Below are 21133 nucleotides of genomic sequence, written 5' to 3' on the forward strand. Positions count from 1 at the left end.
TATTTTTAAGGGTTTTTTTTGGGGGTGTTTTCCTCTTTTTTTTTTCCCTTTTTTTTTTTTTTTTTTTTTTTTTGTACATTTGAGGGAATCTTTCTTTGTTTCTCCACAGGGACGGTCCAGATCAATCATCCCCTCAGATAGGCCAGTTCAGTGGGAATACCGCTTTGGAATCTGTCTACTCAACTTCCAACATCATCCTCATTAAATTCCACTCCGACTTCTCCGGGTCAGGCTTCTTTGTCTTAAGCTACCATGGTAAGACGTACGGCTCAATCAGAGCTGGTGTGATATTAAGTGTGCTGCTGTACAGTGCAAGTGGAGCATGACATCTGAATTGGTCTGCTCAGTTTCAGGTGTCACTCTCATTAACAGTTTTTTTTTTTTTTGCTGTTATCTTTTTTTCCTTTCTCCTGGAGTACAGTAATGAAACCATAATGCTGTTATTAGATGTAGCTGCAATTATGAGACTGATTAGTTTCCTCATTGTGCTGAAGTGTGTTTAACTTCATCCTCATTAAGGTCTGCCCAACCCCAGTGCCTTGAATAATTAGATGTTGAATTCAATTCACCTCAGGAGCATTTCGCAACTTGATCAAAGTCCATTCCGCAGCCCTTCCAACCAATAACGTAATGAATAGGGGTTGCTTTGTTTTGTTTTCATTTTAGCCGGAGTGCAAGGTATCACTTGGGTAGCTTAGGTTTGTCGTCTGTAATATTTTGGTTTCCAGCTCAATTGATGTGCTGATTAAAGAGAAAGTTGTATTTGTCTTTGTTTTTTAAAATGGTAACACTGACACACATACTAAGAAAGAAAAAAAAAAAAGTCCATGTAGAAGAACCAGGAAGTATTTCCTGCTCACAATCATCATGATTGAGGACGAATCTTTGAAGAAACTTGGACGATATGAGTCACAGCAACATTTAATTTCCCTTCGGGATTAATGAAGTATTTTTGAATTGAATATACAGGGAAAGTTATATAATCATCTGTATTACAACTTAAAATTGTCCATATAAGTAAAGTTATGCATTTAAGTTAAACTTGATGTTTAGAAAATGTGCACAAATTAGGGTATGAGAGTAAGTAGTAATGTTGGTTTTTCAAGCAACAAAAGGTTTTCTCTCTAGGAAAAATAGGATAGCATCAATTATCCTCTTCAACGGGATCCACTTATTTAAAAAATATTATCTATATTAAGGTTAACTCTGCTAAAATGAATTAAACGCATCTACGAACTAAAATATGCTTAGAATTTTGCATGTTTGGTATGTTGATCATTTATCATTGGAATGCCTTTTCCCTAAACTTTGCTTCTCTCCATAGATTAGCTCCCATACTTAGGTTAAAACTGAGGCTGGATCTGCCATAACATTAATAAAACTTATATTCAGAAAAAAAAAAAAAAAATGTTGTAAAAGATTACTTTAATCTAAATCTGCCATGGGCATAAGTAACTTTGGGCCTCATGACAGAGTTTTTGCAAAGAGAAATTAGATAAAACAAGGTCACAAAAAGCAAAAGTCTTTAAAAAAAACAAAAAAACAGTAAAATATAATTTTATGGATAAAATAATCTTCTCCCTGTTATGAAAATGCGTTTCATGTCTGCTGCAAGGTCTTTCTTGCCAAAACAGTATCTTTTATATAACCTCGGGCTGTTTTAGGGCGGAGATGTTCAAATTTCAAGAACTTCATGTGCTCTGTTCAGCCATCCTGATGGGTCGCCATCAAGCTGTGGATGGGTTTTTTTTTTTTTTTTTTTTAAATGAACCATCACATTTCATTGAAGCTGCTGGATTGTCAACGGAGCGTGTCGTGCTTATGATTTAACTTGATAGCAGTGCTTATAATCGGTCTCGGTTTATATTTTCATCGCATCCTCTTCTCAAGCTTCCCACACGTTCACTCGGCCTCACACTAAACTTCCCAGCAAAGAAAAGCACGTACCTGTAGTCCCCTGACCCTGTTTTGCTCTTTGTCGCCGAGAGAATCTCAGGTTGTGTTTCAGCAGACTTCCTCCTGCTCTGAAGGTACACATGGCGTTATTGAATTCTTGAGGCAAGTTAGAACTGTCAGCTGTCACTCTTGCGAAGGCTCTAGTCCAATTTGATAGGCAGTAGTTTGTTTTTTGTTATCTTGATGAGGAGAAAATTTGAAGAGAAGGATGGCATGCATTCAGTGATTCTTCATTATTTCATGCTAGGCGACATTATTGTCCAAAAACAATAATTGAACAGTAACGCCGTCTCTGGTTCTGAGTGGACTGCATAATTTGAGGAAGAAGCTTGTCACAATAAGAAAAAAAGTATTTCCCCTATTCTTCCTCTGCGTCCTTCAGCGACCTGACCGAAATTCAGAATGTCACTCTTTGCATCCGAGGCGGCTGCAGAAGTGCAAATTCGGTTTGAAATGCCAAATAAACCCCCGAAAGACGCATCGAATTACTGCTGGGGATGTTTATATTTGTTGTTGTCCTTCTGTTTATTTATCTTTGGGTCAGGGTTGTGAATGCCAGCTCTCCCATACAGACGCTGGAGCCCGCAGAGTGGTGGATGATGTTGTCATGGATATGAGCAGATGTGACTTGAATGCGAAGGTTGCTAAAAAAAAAAAAAAAAGGTCTTAAAGCTTAGTGAGATCAATGACTGCTTACAGTGATCCTTTCCCCGTGCACACATTCAGATGTAGTGGCACGCACACACACACGCACACACACACACACACACACAAACCACAAGGCTTTGATATGCATGAGAGCAGCAGAGACTATTGGCAGGTCTCATTTTCATAGTCAATTTCATCCTGACTTACAGCCCTCAGCCCTCTCTCATCCTCCTCTTCTCCAGGCTCGTCTGTCTGTCCGTCTGTATTTTCACCCTGTGCCTCTGTTAGTGAGTGATCTACACTCATGCAGTAATATTGATTACAGCCTTCAGCTCACTGGCTGTGAAGTTAGTTTCTTTTTATGAGTCAAGGCAGTGCAGTATCTGTGAGGTTGCTCTGTTTTTGATTCCGTGCTTTGCTGACCTAAACCACCCGAACCCAGAAAGTGAAGTTAAACTGTTGCATGCCATGATTAAAATGAAAACAGGTTGTTTTGGTTTATCACTTCACAGCTGTCTATATGTTTCCACTAGAGAGTGACTCATTTTAATGCTATGAGATTTATATTTTATTTAATTTTTATTTTTTTTAATTAATCTTGGCTTTAAGATTACATCATGTCAAATATTTCCCATATTTCTTACAAAATCTTTCTCTCTTTGTTCTCTTTTCTCTCCTGTGCTCCGTCTGTGCTCCAAGCCTACCAATTAAGAGTCTGCCAGCCTCCCCCAGAAGTACCAAATGCTGACATGCTGATGGAGGATGGCGAGTTGGAGATAGGTGAGCTGTCTGTCTACTTGTCAAGCCTCTGGATGGGTCAATTTGACACTGGATGCAAACTAGAAAGTTATAACTTTCCAGTCATCCGAGTTCTCCGTACGAATTGTGTAACATGTCGGGTTGGGGGGGTAAAATTCCCCCTAGTTGGGTAGAGTGCCTTGCAAAACTATAAATAATCCCTTAAACTTTTTTTTCAGATTTTGTCAAGTAACAGCCACAAACTTCATTATTGTATTGGGTTTTCACACAAAAAAGTTATGTACAGTTTTATTCCTTTTATAGTCACTTTAGTCCCAAAGCCAGACAGGTCACGGATAAAGTCGCGGAGACGTTTAAAGCAGTATTCAGTTAATAACAACGTCCTACACTTTAAGCATTTCATGGAGCACTTTGTTCTCCAAAAGTAGAAAGGAAGTGGCACAGCTGCTAAAAACACTTGATGGTCCAACCTAAAATGACAAGATGGGCAGGAAATGTATTGACCTGTATGGCAGAGATGCATTAAAAAAAATCTATTGTCAGAAATTCGTAAGGGTTTAATTTTTGTAAATATGGAAGAAGGAACTCTGGTTAAAGGAAATCGTAATTAAAGATTTTTGCCAAATGCTCCCATTTTTCTCCTAATTGGCTGTTTTAATATTTTACATACTAATTAAGGCACTTGTAGTGTGAGCTGTGGTCGTTAGACGTTTTCTGCATTTATAATTCCTTTCAGATTTAACATTCCAGCCTCTGGGTGAATCTGCCGAAACATCCGCCCCTGTGCATATCACATGTCATCAGCAGTGCTCTCTGATGGAAATTACCGCTCCACCGTGTGAATCAATGCACTTTTCAAATTTCATGGATTCTAAATTTGAAAAGTGCGTTAATATATGGAATAAATAAACCTGGGGGATTGAGCCACTTTCATTCAGTTGTACCATGTCTGCTTAACTTTCAGAATACATCCCAAAATATGGTGTTTGTTTTCTACCAATATGTAGTTTATATAAATATATTTGTAATAGTTTTACATTTCTACAGCTATAAAACATAATGTCTTTTTATGATTCTGGTCATAATTGGATTAGCATAATCAAGTTATAAAAAAGTTGCACAATATTACACATTCCTGATTGCATATTAATGAAAAAAAAAAGCAACTTTCCTCAAATTGATTTTTCTTTTGTTTTCAGGTGACATCATCAGATATCGATGCCATCCGGGCTTCTCATTGGTTGGCAATGAAATTCTGACCTGTCGCTTGGGAGAGAGACTGCAGATGGATGCCCCTTCTCCTACATGCCAAGGTGTGAATTCAAACATTTCCAGCACCTGATTTTTTTTACAGCTTTCTAGGTAAAAGTGTGTCCTCGCCTAACACTTCTTCCCCAACTTCGCTAATTGTCCCCACTCTCAGTTCAATGCCCCGCTCACGACGTGCGATACGACTCATCGGGTGTCATCCTGAGCCCAGGGTGGCCGGAGAGCTACCCGAACCTCCAGATGTGTTCCTGGAGCATTAACGTGGAAAAGGGATACAATGTCACCATAACCTTTGAGAGTTTCCACACAGAGAGGGAGTTTGATGTGCTAGAGATTTTTGATGGTAAACAAACTCTCCACACACCTCTACCCACAAACACTCTTTTAAGAAGAGTAGCATTGATAAGCTATGTTAAACTATCTGCACAAATTTATCAGTCTCATAATTTATCAAAAATTCATTTAAGGGATAGATTTTTAATTTTTTTTTCCCTTAAAATATTGTATCACACTTTTATAGGCAGGAGAAATCTGAAGATAAGACATTAATCTTCAACCAAACTTGATTCAACTTTAATTAAAATGCAAAGAATATAAGAAAATCCATCTGGAACCTGTAATCAAGAATTCATTTTATTTTTAATCACACTACAGTCTATTTACTAATGATTTAATTAACCAAAAAGAGTTGCAAAAACAAATCTAAAGGACAAAGATGCCACAGCTAATTCTACTGTACATGCTGCTTTTTTTCTTCTTTCCACTTAGAAGTGAAGTTTACGGTGGAAATTAAATCTTTAGAATACTTATTAAAGAGATGGAATGATGTATTTTAGCACAATCAAGTAACTATATTACCCTCGGTTGCTATGAAAATGTTGTCTATATCAAACATGACTTAAAATAAATTTGACTTTGCAATTTGACGCCTTGAAATTAACCTCTGTCTCTTTAAGAACCTCCTATTCTTTCAGAGACTTCACCTTCAGCACGTCATCACATCAGTTCTCCACCATGATGTGGATATGAACCATTCTTAGGAGCATTGGACGCAGTTTATATGATAAGTTTAGCATACGGCATTTCCACCAGGTGCTGCTGCTGCTGGGCTATGCGTGGAGCTGTGTGTATCTGAAGCTCAGCTGGACTCTGCAGCTTTAGCCTACTTCATGTTGCAAATAGGCTCTTTCTTGATTTTACTGGTCTGGCAGAAATTTGGCCTTGGTGTGCACAGTGACATTGAAATTGCGTTTTCAAACAATATCTACAATTTATTCATAACTTGTCAAGGAGGGGTGTTTTTTTCCCCCAAAGTCGGGTTTGTCATCTGATGAGACTGATATATTTGTCAGGTAATCAATCTATTGGACAGAAAGATGAATAAAAGGGTTTATTTTTCAAAGATTAACACTTTAATTAATATTTAGAGCTTACTAATTGCTAATTTTTCCTATGCTTTGTAAACTTCAAAAATAATTAAGCTAAATTAATAAATATTCAGACAGAAATGTCCTTTCAGCCGAACAACAGAGTTCACTAAAACGTTCAGATCTTTGGAGATTATGGGAAACCAATTGCAATAATAGCAGGCTAATTTCCTGCTAGGTTATCATGGCTGGAACCAAAGTCCAGCAAAGGCGTTTTAAGGAGAGGAAAGCAGTTAAATGAAGGGAAAGATCAACTTTAATTTGTTTGTGTACCCAGCATATTAATGAAGTTATATTAAACTGGAAAAATGTAAAGAAACAAGGTGTCCAAATGATTTTCTCTGTGCTTACCAGTGCTTTGTCTCTCGTCTCACCTAGGCCCCACAACCAACAGTCCAACTCTGGCAACGCTGAGCGGAGACCTGCCAACACCCTTCAACATCACGACCTCCGGTCATCAGTTTCTAGTCCGCTGGTCCTCAGATCACGGCACCAACAAGAAAGGCTTCAAAATTCGCTATGTTGGTGAGTACCAAAGTATGTATCCCAACTTTACTTTACTACTATTTCATACTATAATGCATGGAGAGCGAGTCAGACAGAAGGACTAAAAATGCCTTTTTTATTTTTTTTTTATCTTCTGATCAATGACAAAAATTAAAATGTGAAGATATTTTAAGAAATTTGGTTCCCCGATACACTTTATTTGCTTAACTCATCTACAAGTTGTTAGACTTCTGTCTGCCTCACAAAGCAGTTTACCGACTTGCCTGACCGGTTAGTCCTCAAGTTGTGTCCGTCTGACAAAAAAAACTAAACAAAACCTATCTTGATAAGTACAGATGGTGTTTTACTAAAACTTTACATGTGAACAATGTAGCACCTGGTCGTGCTGAGTACAACTTCACGCCGCTGGGTAATGAGGCATGAGTGCTCTATTTCAAGGGCGTTTTTGACAGTTAAAGAGCAAAATACAGTTTTACCTGTTCACGGTTTGCTTGTTCACCCCACAGCCTCCAGTCAGGGAGGCTGTTTCTTTAACCTTTAAAGCACCGCTGCTCTGTATGATGAATTATAAGCCTCTCAAGATTCTTGGTAACCTTCTTTGGCTGGACGTGATTAATGTGAGCATTGACGAGAGGTGTTAAGCATGTGTTGTACTTAAAAACACAGATTTTTATTTTTTTTTTTGACCTGCAAAATCAGGCCAATGGCAGAACATTTCTTGCCCATCATAGATTGTATTTAAAGGAGGAAATGTGGGACGAGTTTGCATACTGTTTCCCAATAACTTTGTGCATAATTTCCTATAATAAACTTTGAAAAGTGAAAAGCTGATTTTATCCAATTATGAGTTCTCTTAAACAGGTGTGTATAGCAAAAAAAAAAAACATTTTCTACATTTTACAACATAGAAAATCCTTCTTTTTACTATTTTATTCCTTTCCTTTTTTATTTTTTATTTTTACTTTTTATTGATAGAGTCATTTTCCCACAATAAGAATTGTCACACCAAAGAGTGATTTTATTTTTTGCAAAGGATAATTCTAGTCTCTATGGGTTTGAAGACTACAGCAGCAAAATATATCTTCATTCTTCTTCATAATGATTCAACAAAAAACAAATATACAAAAAAAAAAAAAAAAAAAACTAATAGCGTTCAAAATCTGTGTGAAACATTTAGGTATCACAATAAAGCAAAGTGTTATAAATGTAAGGCAGCAAAAACATTTTGGAAACTCTACATTTTCATTTACTCTCAGTGGACAGCCATGACACAGAGGAAATTCTACTGAATCTTTATCAAAATTAATACTTAATATGAGATTGTCATAATTTTTTTCACTAATGACTTCTGAGTCCAACATAATGTTTGTCATAGGCACTCAAATAGTCATATCATATTGCTTTCCTAATAAAGATTCTGTAGTTTTCTGTTCAAGGCTTTTTTTTTTTAAAGATTTCCTCAAAATGTACAATAATTGCTCTTAATGTGATTACAATTTAAATGCTATTACTTCTCCTCTAACAGGTTTTTGTATAGTTATTTTATACGCTTGCGGTTATAAGTTCAGTGATATCCTAATAGAACGTCTGCAAGTTTTAAAGTTATCATGTTTGTTTTTAGTTGTGTGGGTGGAAAGGTGGTTCCCGACACGGTAGTAGTTTAAGACTGGTTTTAGCCTTCCGTGATTCAAGTAGAGAACGATGAATGAATCGATTTGTGCCTTCCTGTCTGTAAGCCCTTTTGTTTCATAGAATTTACATGGTTTGTTTTTCTAAATGTTTGTTCCACCGCAGCCCTGTACTGCTCCACGCCAGACTCGCCCCTCCACGGCTCCATATCGTCTCAGACAGGCGGTCATGTCAACAGTGTGGTGCGCTGGGCTTGCGACCGCGGTTACCGTCTCATAGGCAACGGCACGGCGACTTGCCGCCGTACGTCGCAGGGCTACCACGCCTGGGACTCTCCTGTGCCTGGTTGTCAAGGTACGCGAAAATGTGTTTGTGGAACTCTTTCTCACCTAAGTTCAAAGTGTCCGACTGGATATTTTTTGCTTATTTTCATTGTATGCAGTTCTTTAAATGTCCTGCGAGTAAATATTATTTTCCCATTTATCCACAACAACTGGAACTTTCAATATCCAGCATGTTATTTTCGCAATTTACCGTCTATTAAAAGAGTGCCCCTCATATTAATTTCACTCCCTGCTACGGCAGCTGTGAAATTACCGTAATAACCCGATATTGGCTGGAAAGTGCAACGTCTCCCCTTTCAGAAACCGTTGGAATTTTTCCAATAGCGACGATTGTGGAGGAATTACGGTACTGCAAATTTGGCCGTGTCGTCGGCGACACGTTCGTTGTGGTAGGGTTAAAGCAATTGATATATGGTTTATAATTGCATAAGTGGCATAGGATGACAAAATAAGGGCTTTAAACAATGATGTTCATATGTTGATACAAAAAACAAGTTATATGAATTTTTATTAAACGGTCTTGTTTTGTTGCTGCTCAGTTTTAGGAAATATTGTGCTGTTTCGTTAATGGTGAATTTTCTGTTTTGTTTCATGCAATTTCCTTCCTATTTTTGTGTAAATTAAATCTTGTTTTCTTTGCTATGTTGTGTCCATCTTTGTTGTGTCACAACTGAGCTGGAGAAAACTACCACGAAAGCTTAATCGGGGGCTGTTATCAAATGTATATGGGCTGGGAGAATCAGAGGATATTAGATGAGGTGTGAGATTACATGCTGTAATTTGCCTTCCACTTTATGTTGTCTTGTTATCTACAGGCTGATAAAGCACCCGGTGAAAATGCATTTATTTAGAAGAGAAATTTTTAACAGTGAAGTTTATTGCTATCTTTTCTTGTACCTAATGGATGTCAAGATGATAAAGCTTCAAAAACACAGGTTTATCTCAAATAAAACTATAAATGGAAGGACAGTATTCCGTTCTTTCCACATTCATCTTTTCCAGTGCATTCCAGAGTGTGCATGTTGAAGCCTTATTGCAATGTCTTACATTACGCATACGTGAGAAAAGAGATTTGTTTTTGTCGAAGCTGTGTAATATCATGTTGCTGATAATAAAGAAGAACTCTCAATTGTGTATTTTTAGGCAGAAAGCTACAATTTTATAGAGATAGTTTACAGAATTATATCCAGTTCTGCTCAGATGTTTCACATCCAGTTATCGTCTGTCAGAATAGCTTTATTTGAGATATTCTGTTTTGACCAGTACTGATGCAACAGAGAAAAACAAATAATTTTGATTAAAAAAAAAATATTATTTATACTTCGTGGCAGTTCGTTACCAGAAAAGAATGGTCATCTCTTAACACCGAATTAATAACAAGTAATATTATTGTTTATAATACATAAGCTTGTTTGAAATACTGCTAATCTGACTAGACACAAGAAATGTACAGTTGGTAAATTTCGCAAAAGTAAAAATCGGATGTTTACTTCGTGACACTTAAAACGCGCTCGTCTCTTAGCAACAGATGAACAACAAATATCGTCATTGTTCAAAAAACAAAAGATTTCTTCTGTGTTTTTGAAATACTGCTTATCTTATATCGCTTGACAGGAATTGTGCAGTTAGTGAATTTTTCAGAAAAGTAAAAAAGTTTTTTTTTTGGATCATTGACGGTAAATATATTGTAAAACAGATATTCAATACAAAAGTGAAAATCTGATTTAAACTGCGTGGCAGTTCGTTACCAGAAAAATCGCTCATCTCTTCAAACTAAATTAATTATCGTTCATAAAACATAAACTCTTTTGAAATACTGATTGTCTCCTTTGACACAGGAAGTTTACAGTTGGTAAATTTTGCAAAAGTAAAAATCGGATGTTTACTTCGTGATACTTGGTTGCCAGAAAACGTGCTCGTCTGTTAGCAACAGATAACAACAAATGTTGTTATTGTTCAAAAAACATAAGATTTCTTCTGCTCTTTTGAAATACTATTTACCTTGCACTACTTAGTACGAATTGCGCAGTTGGTGAATTTTTCAGAAAAGTGAAAATATCTTTTTTGCCATCGGTGGTGAACATATTATAAAACAGACTTTCAACACAAGACTAAAAATCTGATTTATCCTTTGTGGCAGTTCATTACCAGACAAAAATGCTCATCTCTTAACAGCAACAACAAATCAATTACTGTTTATAAAACGTAAGGTCTTTTAAAATACTGCTTCTCTGCTTAGACACAGGAAATTTACAGTTGGTAAATTTTGCAAAACTAAAAATCAGATGTTTACTTTGTGACACTTGGTTAGCGGAAAACGTGCTCATCTCTTAGCAACAGATTAACAACAGATATTGTTATTGTTCAAATTTCTTCTGCTCTTTTGAAATACTACTCGTCTTATACTACTTACTACTTAACAAGAATTGTTTTTTGTCATCGGTGGGAAAACATATATACTTGTCTGTAGTAAGTGTTACACCAAGGTGACGTCTCTGTAGCTCTAACTAGAAGCTCTGCCCTCCTCTGTACTGACTGGCGCCATCTCTGAAGTTCTCTACATCTCTGCCCTCCTGTTGCTATGGTAATTAATCCTCTCTGAAAACTGTCATGTGTGAGTGAGACACAGAGGGGGGGAGACAAAAATTCGCAAGGCATTTCAATGCTCTCCTATGGCTTTGCTATATGTGTTTTGACACTTTCAGCTCAACCAAAGTTTGCAACTGCCCACAAATATTTAGCTAATTGCCCACAATGTCCAGAGGATGGTTTGGTGGAGATTTTAAACCCAAGAACTCGTTCAATCATGGTTGGTTGTAGCCTCATCATAAGGCATCAAACTAAGTGTAAGAAGTTTTGAAGACGGACAACTCCCTCCATATGCTACAACTTCATCTAAACCGATAGAAAGTTAAAACCTGAAGAGAATTATATCTTCCAACAAGACGTACATCAAAGCTGGTTTTGTAATGGATGAATTACAGTGAAATCAAGAGTCTGAAATGGACCCAACATTGGCATCATTAAAAATACATCTAATATTTTTAAAAGCTGAATTTTTACTAAGAAACCAACCAACTTAAATGAACTATATTTCTTTATTAAATACGTGGAGCAGAAATCCAATTGAAACTTGTTGACAAAAATCGTCTCGTCAAGGCATGCTGAGGCACGTTTAGTTAAATATTAGTGAGGTTATGGGAGCCTCCATCGTTTCATCTATGTGGATGTCAGTGTACGTCTTTAAACTTGTGCACCCAGGTCTTAATTTTAAAACTCATTGGAGTTGCGTATTATTGCTCCACCTCTAAAGTTGAATGGTTAAAAAGAAAAAAATAAATTTAGACGGAAATAAGTATGATATTAACAACTTTGATGAGAAGATACAAAACACTGCCTGGAATTGTATGTTTTGCATCCACAAATGAAACAGAACGCAGAAGGTGTTTGGATGTTCTCAATCAGTGCATCCCTCTCCTTTCGTAGCCGTCTCCTGCGGGCCACCCAAGGCACCGATAAACGGTGGAGTGCTAACCGCCGACTACTCCGTGGGAACAAGAGTTTCTTACTTCTGCAACGACGGATACAGACTCTCCAGTAAAGAACTGACATCAGCCATCTGTCAGCCTGACGGAACATGGAGCAACCATAACAAGATACCGAGATGTTCCGGTTAGTGACATGCGCGTCCCGGCACCAGGCTGTGTAACAGACGGACCAAATCTCAATATGTCATGATTTTGATGCAGAAGTACAAAAAGTGATATTACTGGATTTTCCCAAAGTGAGTAGGTCTAATAAGGCTTCGTTTTCTCCTGCCTGTGTAGTGGTAGTCTGTCCCAGCATCGGGTCGTTTTCCCTGGAGCACGGCCGCTGGAGGATTGTTAACGGCTCGCACTACGAGTACAGAACTCGCATCGTATTCACCTGCGACCCGGGGTACTACAGGTTAGGCCCCGCCCACATCCAGTGTCTAGCCAATGGGGTGTGGAGCTGGAAGAACGAGAGGCCGCACTGCCAGAGTGAGTAGAAAAGATGTAATAATAAAATGCCCACAGCACTAACAATAAAGGAGTAAACAGTGTTTGCAGCTTTTCCAGAGGATAACTCTTTCTTCTTATTTATTTGTCGTCTATTTTTTTGGAGGAAGTAAACAGAGTTGTAATGTCCTTCTCCATGTATTTCTCCTCATTTTTGCCAAACCCCTCTAATTAAGCTTTAGATATCAAAGATTTTGGATGACAATTGTGAATGGGGATTAAAAAAATAAGAAGCCAACAAAACACTTGAATAAAACTGCTGTCAACTGGATTTTTGTAAGATATCCCTTGAATCCCAGCTTAATTTTGGTTAAAATGTTAATAGATTCAACCAAAATCGCATGCCAAAAATACGACATGTACAGAAATTACTGTGGTGAACTTAAAAGTTGTATATCTTTTCAAAAACAATGCAAATTTTCAGCAAAATTCATAGCCAACACACATACATAGAAGCTGTTCTACCACACCCTCCAAGACGATCTGAAAATGCTTTAGAAGAAAGCAAATACATCCACCATCATCACAGCGTTTGCGTAGATACATCAACAATAAAATGATTCACTTCCACCGTCCATTTGTTGGAGAAATTGCAGGGGTTTTCATCTTGCATCCATAATTATTCTCCCGTTTATGCTACTCATACATTATATATTATAGAAAACTTCAGTGAATCATGAACGTAATGTCCTATCCAAGAGACAGATTGGAAATGCAATCGTACTTTAAGCTAAAAACGATAAGTAAGCTGCAATGCAAAGTAACTGAAATAGAAATCTTTCCACACTATCCTCTCTTTTTTTCTTCATGGGTTATTAATAAATGTGTTGATCAGAGTTTCACCAGCCGATTATTCAGTTTTTACCTTTGAGGTCAGACTTGCTGAGTGAGGTTACGGGAAAACTAATTTTCTTTCAGACATGTAAAGCAAATACAAACTCATTTGTGCAAACATTCTTTAATTTAATAAATATTGAATCATCAAGAGAAAACTTGTCTGCACATTCCTTGATAGAATAATGCAAGGAATCACATAGACGGAGGGATTACTGCAAGACAACAGTTCTAACTGCCTCCCCATGTATAGCTACCCAAACATCATATTTATTAGATTTTTTTTTCTTTTTTTTTTTGTGCTAAACTCAAAACAGAGTCAGATTTTAGTTGTAAAGAATTTAATGGGCCAGAAAAAAATATATCTGATTTTTCAGTGTTTCTCCTGACATTAACTGCTTAGAGCCAGTCAAGGGAAAATATAATGATTTTGAACTCTGGCTTATTGATCGCTGCATTGCTGAAACTCCTGTCACACTCCTTCAAATCTGCCTTGTGCATCTAGCATAGGTGAGGAAATGTGGCTGTAGGGAACTAACATCAAATTTATTTGCGTCAGATACTTTAGTGGATGATGTTCGACATCCAGCTAAGCTTGACTGCCGAGGACTTTTTGGGATATGTGAAAAATTCTGCGTCATACAGGTTGCAACTTAGACATGGGATGTATATCGCTAATAGCAGCCGGTGCTAATCAGTAAATATCTCAGGATTAACCCTATAATGACAGTACATTTTCCCATCCTACTCTATGCAGAACGTGCACTAAAGTTTGCTTATCTCAACATGCTCAATGCCAAGATAGTCATGATTTCATTACTTCATCGCTGTGGATAGTGTCACTCTCCTTGGATCTCGCCTTTTCACAGCATAATTTTCTTTTGTGTTCTGGGGTTGTTTCAAATATTTTACATTAAAAGCTTTCCGTCAGTTCTTGTAGCTGACCTGGAGAAAGACAGAGGAAAACAGATGGTGGCATAACAATAGAAATGTTGATACCATTAAAAGTGGATTGTGAAATTTTGCAGAATAGTGAAGTTTTTTTGCAGAGTTATATGCTACCTGAACCATGAACGTGTTACCCATATGACACGTTGTACCCGGTTTCTCATTTTGTGCGTAACACTAGAGCCAGAAGCTCGATGACAGCTAGAATCAGCTAGAATCAAAACCTGGCTTACATATAAACCCATCTGACAGTTCTGTCTTGAAAAAAAAAAATAGCCTGTAAAAGCTTGTCATTTTATATCGACTGTCATGTTTAAATTCTTTTTTTTTTCTGCTTTCATCTAATTTGATGTTATCCAAAGATGACAGAGTCACCATACAAGGTTAAACTTTCATCCTTCCAATCCATAATTTAACCTGGGAGAGTTGACATTTTTCGCTGTCATTCAGGAGATCTCTTCCTGGGATTCTTTGACATTTTGGATCACCGTTATTTTTATTCAAAGAATACTGTGGCACTTCTCCATGTCCTGTTATTTTCCTCACTGGGCACTTTGTAAGTGGAGAAGGAGGGGAAAAAAACAGCAGAACCAAATTTGCCTGCTGCACATCTTGCCAGGATGGCAGCACTTCTTGCTGAAACTGAAATGAGGCCTAGCAGCTTCTAAAATTAACCCGGTGCTAAAGTGGCTGGCAGCTGATTATTAAATTGTCTGTGTCCAACCATGTTTTGCAGTTATCTCGTGCGGCGACCTTCCTTCGCCTCACAATGGAAAGAAGATTGGTACTCAGACGACGTTTGGCGCCACGGCCATCTTTACGTGCGATGTTGGCTTCATGCTGGTGGGGTCAGCTGTCAGAGAGTGCCTGTCATCTGGGCTTTGGAGCGGAACGGAAACAAAGTGTTTAGGTGAGTAATCGTGAAAGTAAATTGCACTTTATTTTTATGGAATTTTATGCTACATCTAGAGTAACATATTTTAATAAAACGGTAATTTTCTGATTTTTATCCAAAACTGATGATGGACAAAGAACACTGCTTCAACCACACCCATAAACGTACTTTATGATGGAGTATTAGGAGCATTGTACATAAAAAATGTATTTCATGTTTATGTAAAAAGAAAATTAGATATGATCTGATGTTGAAAAGTCACAAATTTGGAAGAGAAAAATTACAATATTCCATGCCTAATAAATATTAATTAAAATATGTATGTATTTATTTAAGTTTTTTTTTTTTCCTTTTTTTTTAACCCTTTCACTCCATCGTGCAAACAGTACCTTGCTCTAGGCAAACAACTTGAACTTTTTCTCAGATTTTCATTTCCACATATGTGAAGAAGTTAGGCAATTTGCTTAAAAGCAGTTGGTTGCATTGGATTTCATTTTGGGGTTTAGTTAAAAAAATACAAATTCACACCACACCTTTCAGTTTTCTATTTATAAAATAATTAGAAAAAAAAAAAAACATATGTGACTACACACTACTTTGTGTTGGCGTATCGCATGAAATCCCACTAAAATCCATTGAGATTTTTTTGGCTGTAATGTGACAAACACTAAAAGGATCGCCTGGGTAGGAATACTTTTGTGCAGCTCTGTATCAAGAACCACCATTAGAATGAAAGCGAGGAAGATGTGGTTTTTCCGCGTCAGTCTAATGAGGACAGGTATCAAAGGAAGGGTCTTGCCCCACACCTCACGTCTGGCCTCACAGCTGCTCCCCTCTGACCTTGTCCACCTCGTGAACAACACCATCTTGGCTGAGCTTCGGCTCCACTCTGAGTTAATTTAGAACTTCATTTTTTATATATGATTCCCACAGAAACTGTATCTTTCTTCTGCCAGCGTGCCAGCCAGGGGTAACACGTGTTATGACAGGGAGCTGTCATTTTCTGGTGAAGCCTCAGCAGGAGGAAGGCTTGCAGGAATACATCACAGGCTAAGGGGAGGGAGTCGGCGCAGGATTTAAATTCAAATATGGGAAAGCTTCGTCTAAAATGATGATGAGGCGTAATTTAGTCAACAACAAATAGACATTTATGCTGCAAACTATCATAGCTTAAGTCTCTGGTCATGTTTCTAGCTTTTGTTTTATTTCTCTAATTTCTATTCTTGCTTCAGCTTCAGTCATTGCCGTTGTTTTTTTTTTCTCCTCCTCCTCTAACAGTTTACACATAGCTTTGATGGCTTGTTCTTGTTATTGCTGCCATACTTTCTAGATGTCCTCAGTTGTCCTTGTTCCATCTCCCCAATTCACCATCTGCTCCATATTCCCAACAAGCTTACCTGTCTCCACTTAACAACCACCTCTCTTAGTCATTTGTCAGCTTCTTTGTTTATTTCATGCCCTGTTGGCTCAGTTGGCACAGTTTATTTTCCTTTTGAACATGGGACTTTTTTTTAAAGCCTTTTAGATCTTGAGTGCTCTCGAGTGCCTAAATATGGGGTAAGCTCCCACATATCATGACACTAATAGGACATTCAGTCAGTCATCTTGGTGTTCTAAAAATCAGAAATTATACTTTTATTATCCATTAGTTGTACTTAGGAATTGACCATTTCCTTTAGTGTGTAGCTAATAAGGTTCATACAAATAAGACTAAGCAAATAAGTTGAGCACATAAACCCAAGCACAGTTAGTCATGTTAAGTCCTTATTCACCTGAGTGGCTGTCTTATGCATCAAACAATCACTTAATTCCTGGAGTGAGAGCTGTTTTAAAATACTCCTACAGGTCTGAGAGAACACACTCAGTAAGCCATGGTCGACGTGTGGTTATCGACATTAAACCTTCCTAATTTCTTCAAACGAGAGTCAATGTCTTGGCTATTTCTAAATGTAGTCTACATGAAAGTTTTCTATCCACAACTGTACCAAGCCTTTTAAAATAAGCACCCTGTTCCACTTCCTGATCTTTTATACTGGCTTTAAATACAGACCCTGTCTGTCAACCTTCCTCTGACACACAGCTCTTTGGTTTTACTTAAGGTCAAGATAGCTGCTGTCAGTCCAGTGATGGGATGGTTGACACACTGAAAGTGGACATGGTTGTTAACATCATATGGCGAAATACAACACTTTATTTTTCTTTCTATGGTAATATCACAGTATAAAAAGAAACGTGTGTCAAGTTGAGCTGATGTAACACATAGGTCGATTTACAGTGCAAAAATACGCAAAGGTTTCTTAAAGACTTAGTTTTAAAAAAGCATAAGAAAAAAAATGCTATTATTTAAAATCCATTTAGCGAGACTCTAAAGTGCTGAAGTGACCAGAGTTTTCTCTGACTGATTTGAGCGTAGAATAACGCAGTGCTAAATGTCTCTTCGGACCCATTGTTGCACCTTCTGCTTCGCTGGCTGAAAGAAGGCTAGCACACCTTTCCCTTGTTCCCTCGACAATAACAAACACAATAGAGCTGTTTAGAAACACCTCCAACAGCCTAAAACAACTGCTTATCATTCTTATTAAAGTAACCCCGTTTTAGAACCGCTCAATAAATCTGCAGTCAACATGTGTGTGAAGCATGTTGCAGTATAGCTATACGGTAGGACAACTGATTAATCTAATAATATAATTTTATTTGGGTGACTCTATGAAGAGACAAACGGCAAAATTGAATATTATATGCAACTTCTTCTACACTTAGCAATTTTATTTATTCAGTAATTTTGCTAGATCTATGCATATCTTTAATTTTATTTAACTAAAATTCTGCAAAATTGATCAAATTAAAACATGAACAAAGCATGAATATATTGAATTAACTACAAATGTTCTAAATTACATTAGAATATTATTTTAAAAGTATTTGGAATTTTTTTTTTTTTTTTTTCTAATTTTATTTTTAGTAAAAACTATTTCATACATTTTTTTTCACATTTTCTCTGTATCTTCTTTAATGTTATCTCATCCTACAAATGCCTACATGCAATTTAGCAAGAAAACTCTCTCTACCAATTTATCCCATAATGTCTCATACTGTCATATTATTGACCCTATTATATTTCCATACCACCGTTGTGACTTTAGTCTCGACAGACATTCAAACAAAAAAACTGCAAAACAGTTTTTAACGTGCTATTTATTGCTAGCACTAAGTGATCCTTCGAAGTAAACAAATAAGACTTTAATGAACCGTTGTGGCTTCAGGCTAATAATTGATTCCCTTTGTGTCTGTGTTCACGTGTTTACAATATATTCAGAAAAAAGTCCGATTTGTGTCCCCCGGAGGAGTGTCCTTTAACTCAAGTAATCAACACCTCAAACACAATGTCAGATGACACAGTTAATACGATGCAACCTTTTCCTCTTCTCGTTCTGTTCTGCCTCCCTGGCCGCGTTTAAATCGTTAGCTTTTGCTGACGTCGGAGTTGCGGTGACGGTTTTATCTAATGTAAAGAACAAAATCAATACTCAATCCAAAAAACAAAAAAAAAAATATCTGTGAGCAGAAAAATACGCGTTCCCTTCTGACTTTGTGAAATGGCTCGTGACAGCGCTGCACATCAATCAGACCCGTGCGAATGAATCTATTCATGGAGTAAATAGACGCCCCAAAATCATGTGAACCCTTTAAATGTCTTCATTTGAGAGTTGCAGATGAATGAAGTTGAACTAAAATGTAATGGAGTTTGATCAAGTTTGTAGCAAAAAAGTATTTGCATCTTGTTTTGGATTCTTTGACACACTTCTTCCAGATCTTTATGTTCTGAAGTGACTGGCCTTCAGATTACTTCCTTACCAGACCCGTAGAATTTACCAGTCACTTAGATAGAAGCTTCTGCCAGCATGAAGTAGGCTAAAAGATCTCAGAGAACATCACATCGTGCCCCGTTAACTCAAAAGCACATGAATAACAAAGTCACTGACATTTATGGGTGTGGAAACAATTACCAAGCCTTTTGTTGGGCTTGTTAGGGTTCCAGTGAGACGTTATTCGAAAATGAAGAAATTATTGAAAAATGACTAACTTTTTCCTTAATTGACTGGCCTTCAAAATAACTACTGTTTTTTTTTTTGTTTGTTTGTTTTTATTTTTTCCTGTCTAGCTGGCCACTGTGGAATCCCAGAGGGAATTGTGAACGGCCAGGTCATCGGGGAAAACTTTGGGTACCGTGACACAGTTGTGTACCAGTGTCTGCCTGGCTACCGCCTCATAGGCTCATCGGTTCGAATCTGCCTCCAAGATAACCAGTGGTCCGGACAGCTGCCCATCTGCATACGTAAGGAATTCACCTTCTGTTCTCACAACTCCGCTAATTGATAGAGGAATAACACTTACCATACTGTTTAGCTGTCTGAGAAAAGCAGTTTTTACGTTTTTGTTTTATTGGCGCCTAGCTGTACCGAAAGACCTAGACCGATTCTCCTATGTTTTGCAGAAACAGGCAGCTTTGAGCCTGAGGAGTCCAGATATTTGTTTAAAGTTTGATTGCCTTCTTTCTCCCCCAAGAGCTCACGAGTCGGTGCAAAACAACTTGGAATCACTTCAGGGGCATACGAATGAAAAACACATTGAAAAACAACCTCACGTCTGAAAGATCTGCTGGGTGACAAACTGCTTCCAAGTTTCTTAAAATAAAATTGACTGACCAACAAATTAAGGCAAATTTATAAGCGTGAAACAAGTATACTCTGTCTTCAAATCTGTCATAAAAACTGGTATAATGAGATAAAATCCAATCGCCCATTGCTTTGAAGCTCAGCACGGTTTTCATCAATAACAAAGGAGGAGAGCAGCTCAATTTCAAATTTAACTGCCTTGAAAATAGAATAAAAACGGTGACGCTTATTGACAAAGACATGCTTTCCAAGCCGAGGTGAGGGAGAGTCAGTCAATAGAGATAACTAAATCAAAGTTTAGCATTGGATGTGAGGCGATTGAGCACATCATTAAAACAAACATCTTTGTTCTGGTTCAGGGGTAACAAAATTCAGGGAAAACTAATTATAAAATGTGCCTGTGCAGAGGAGCCATTTATTATTATTGTTATTTTAAATTACTGACTGTAAGCTGTACCACAAAGTAACTTCTAACATATGAAAACATTTATGTCACGATTTTCCCCACTTTTTGTTTTTCAGTTGTGTTCAGGGTTTTAGCTCGAGTATGTTTTATTCATTGTAGTACCCAAACTTTGAAAATACGAAAAAGAATATTAAAGAGATAAAGGACAAGACCACTAAAGCACTAAGTTCATCTGCAGTTAGTTTTCCCACAGCATCTAGTTTTACCCTAAGAAATCACCTCAAGACAATGATCCACACGTGGTTTTTTTGGGGGACAAGCTAATTATTAAGGGGAATCGTGGAGAGAGAATGTTTGATGAGCCCTTACACAGCAAATTCGGAAGTGTCAGATTTCCAGTGCAAGTGTTGTATGTTAAAAATACAGCGTTAATTCAACAACATGAGTGTTAGTTTCCCTAACACTCACTAAAGAGTTCCAGAGAGTTGAACAAAAAGCAATCCAGTCCAGTGTTGATTTCTAAATTAACTCCAACAGTCTAAATCAACACTCAGTCTGGTGTTGATTTAGAAATCAACGTCAGAAAACTGTTGAAAACTGTATATGATACCCCATTAGCTTATATAGTAGGGTGCTCCATTGTTGACTCATGGTTGCTAAAATCCTTACCAGACTGACTGATTTTAGTGCCATAGTGAGTGTAAAATATTGAATAAAATGTTGTGCCACATGACTGGTTTTATTTTGACGGATGGACTTCAAAATGACATAGTTGCTCTCTGTGGTGATGAAACT

General features: G+C 37.4%; 1 protein-coding gene across 1 annotated transcript in view; it reads left to right on the forward strand.

Annotated features, from left to right (window-relative positions):
- The window catches only part of LOC106945148 (CUB and sushi domain-containing protein 3), a 305581-nt gene that overhangs the window by 244230 nt on the left and 40218 nt on the right, over positions 1–21133 (forward strand). Inside the window, exons 43-52 of the mRNA XM_015028609.1 lie at positions 110–255; positions 3304–3384; positions 4563–4676; positions 4787–4975; positions 6438–6584; positions 8361–8549; positions 12026–12211; positions 12367–12561; positions 15098–15271; positions 19419–19592. Coding sequence (XP_014884095.1) covers positions 110–255; positions 3304–3384; positions 4563–4676; positions 4787–4975; positions 6438–6584; positions 8361–8549; positions 12026–12211; positions 12367–12561; positions 15098–15271; positions 19419–19592 — 1595 coding nt within the window. The remainder of the gene's footprint in view (positions 1–109; positions 256–3303; positions 3385–4562; positions 4677–4786; positions 4976–6437; positions 6585–8360; positions 8550–12025; positions 12212–12366; positions 12562–15097; positions 15272–19418; positions 19593–21133) is intronic.

The sequence above is a fragment of the Poecilia latipinna genome, unplaced genomic scaffold (assembly GCF_001443285.1).
Source record: "Poecilia latipinna isolate Pla-1442-1.1 unplaced genomic scaffold, P_latipinna-1.0 Scaffold130, whole genome shotgun sequence".
In the NCBI taxonomy this organism is placed as follows: Eukaryota; Metazoa; Chordata; class Actinopteri; order Cyprinodontiformes; family Poeciliidae; genus Poecilia; species Poecilia latipinna.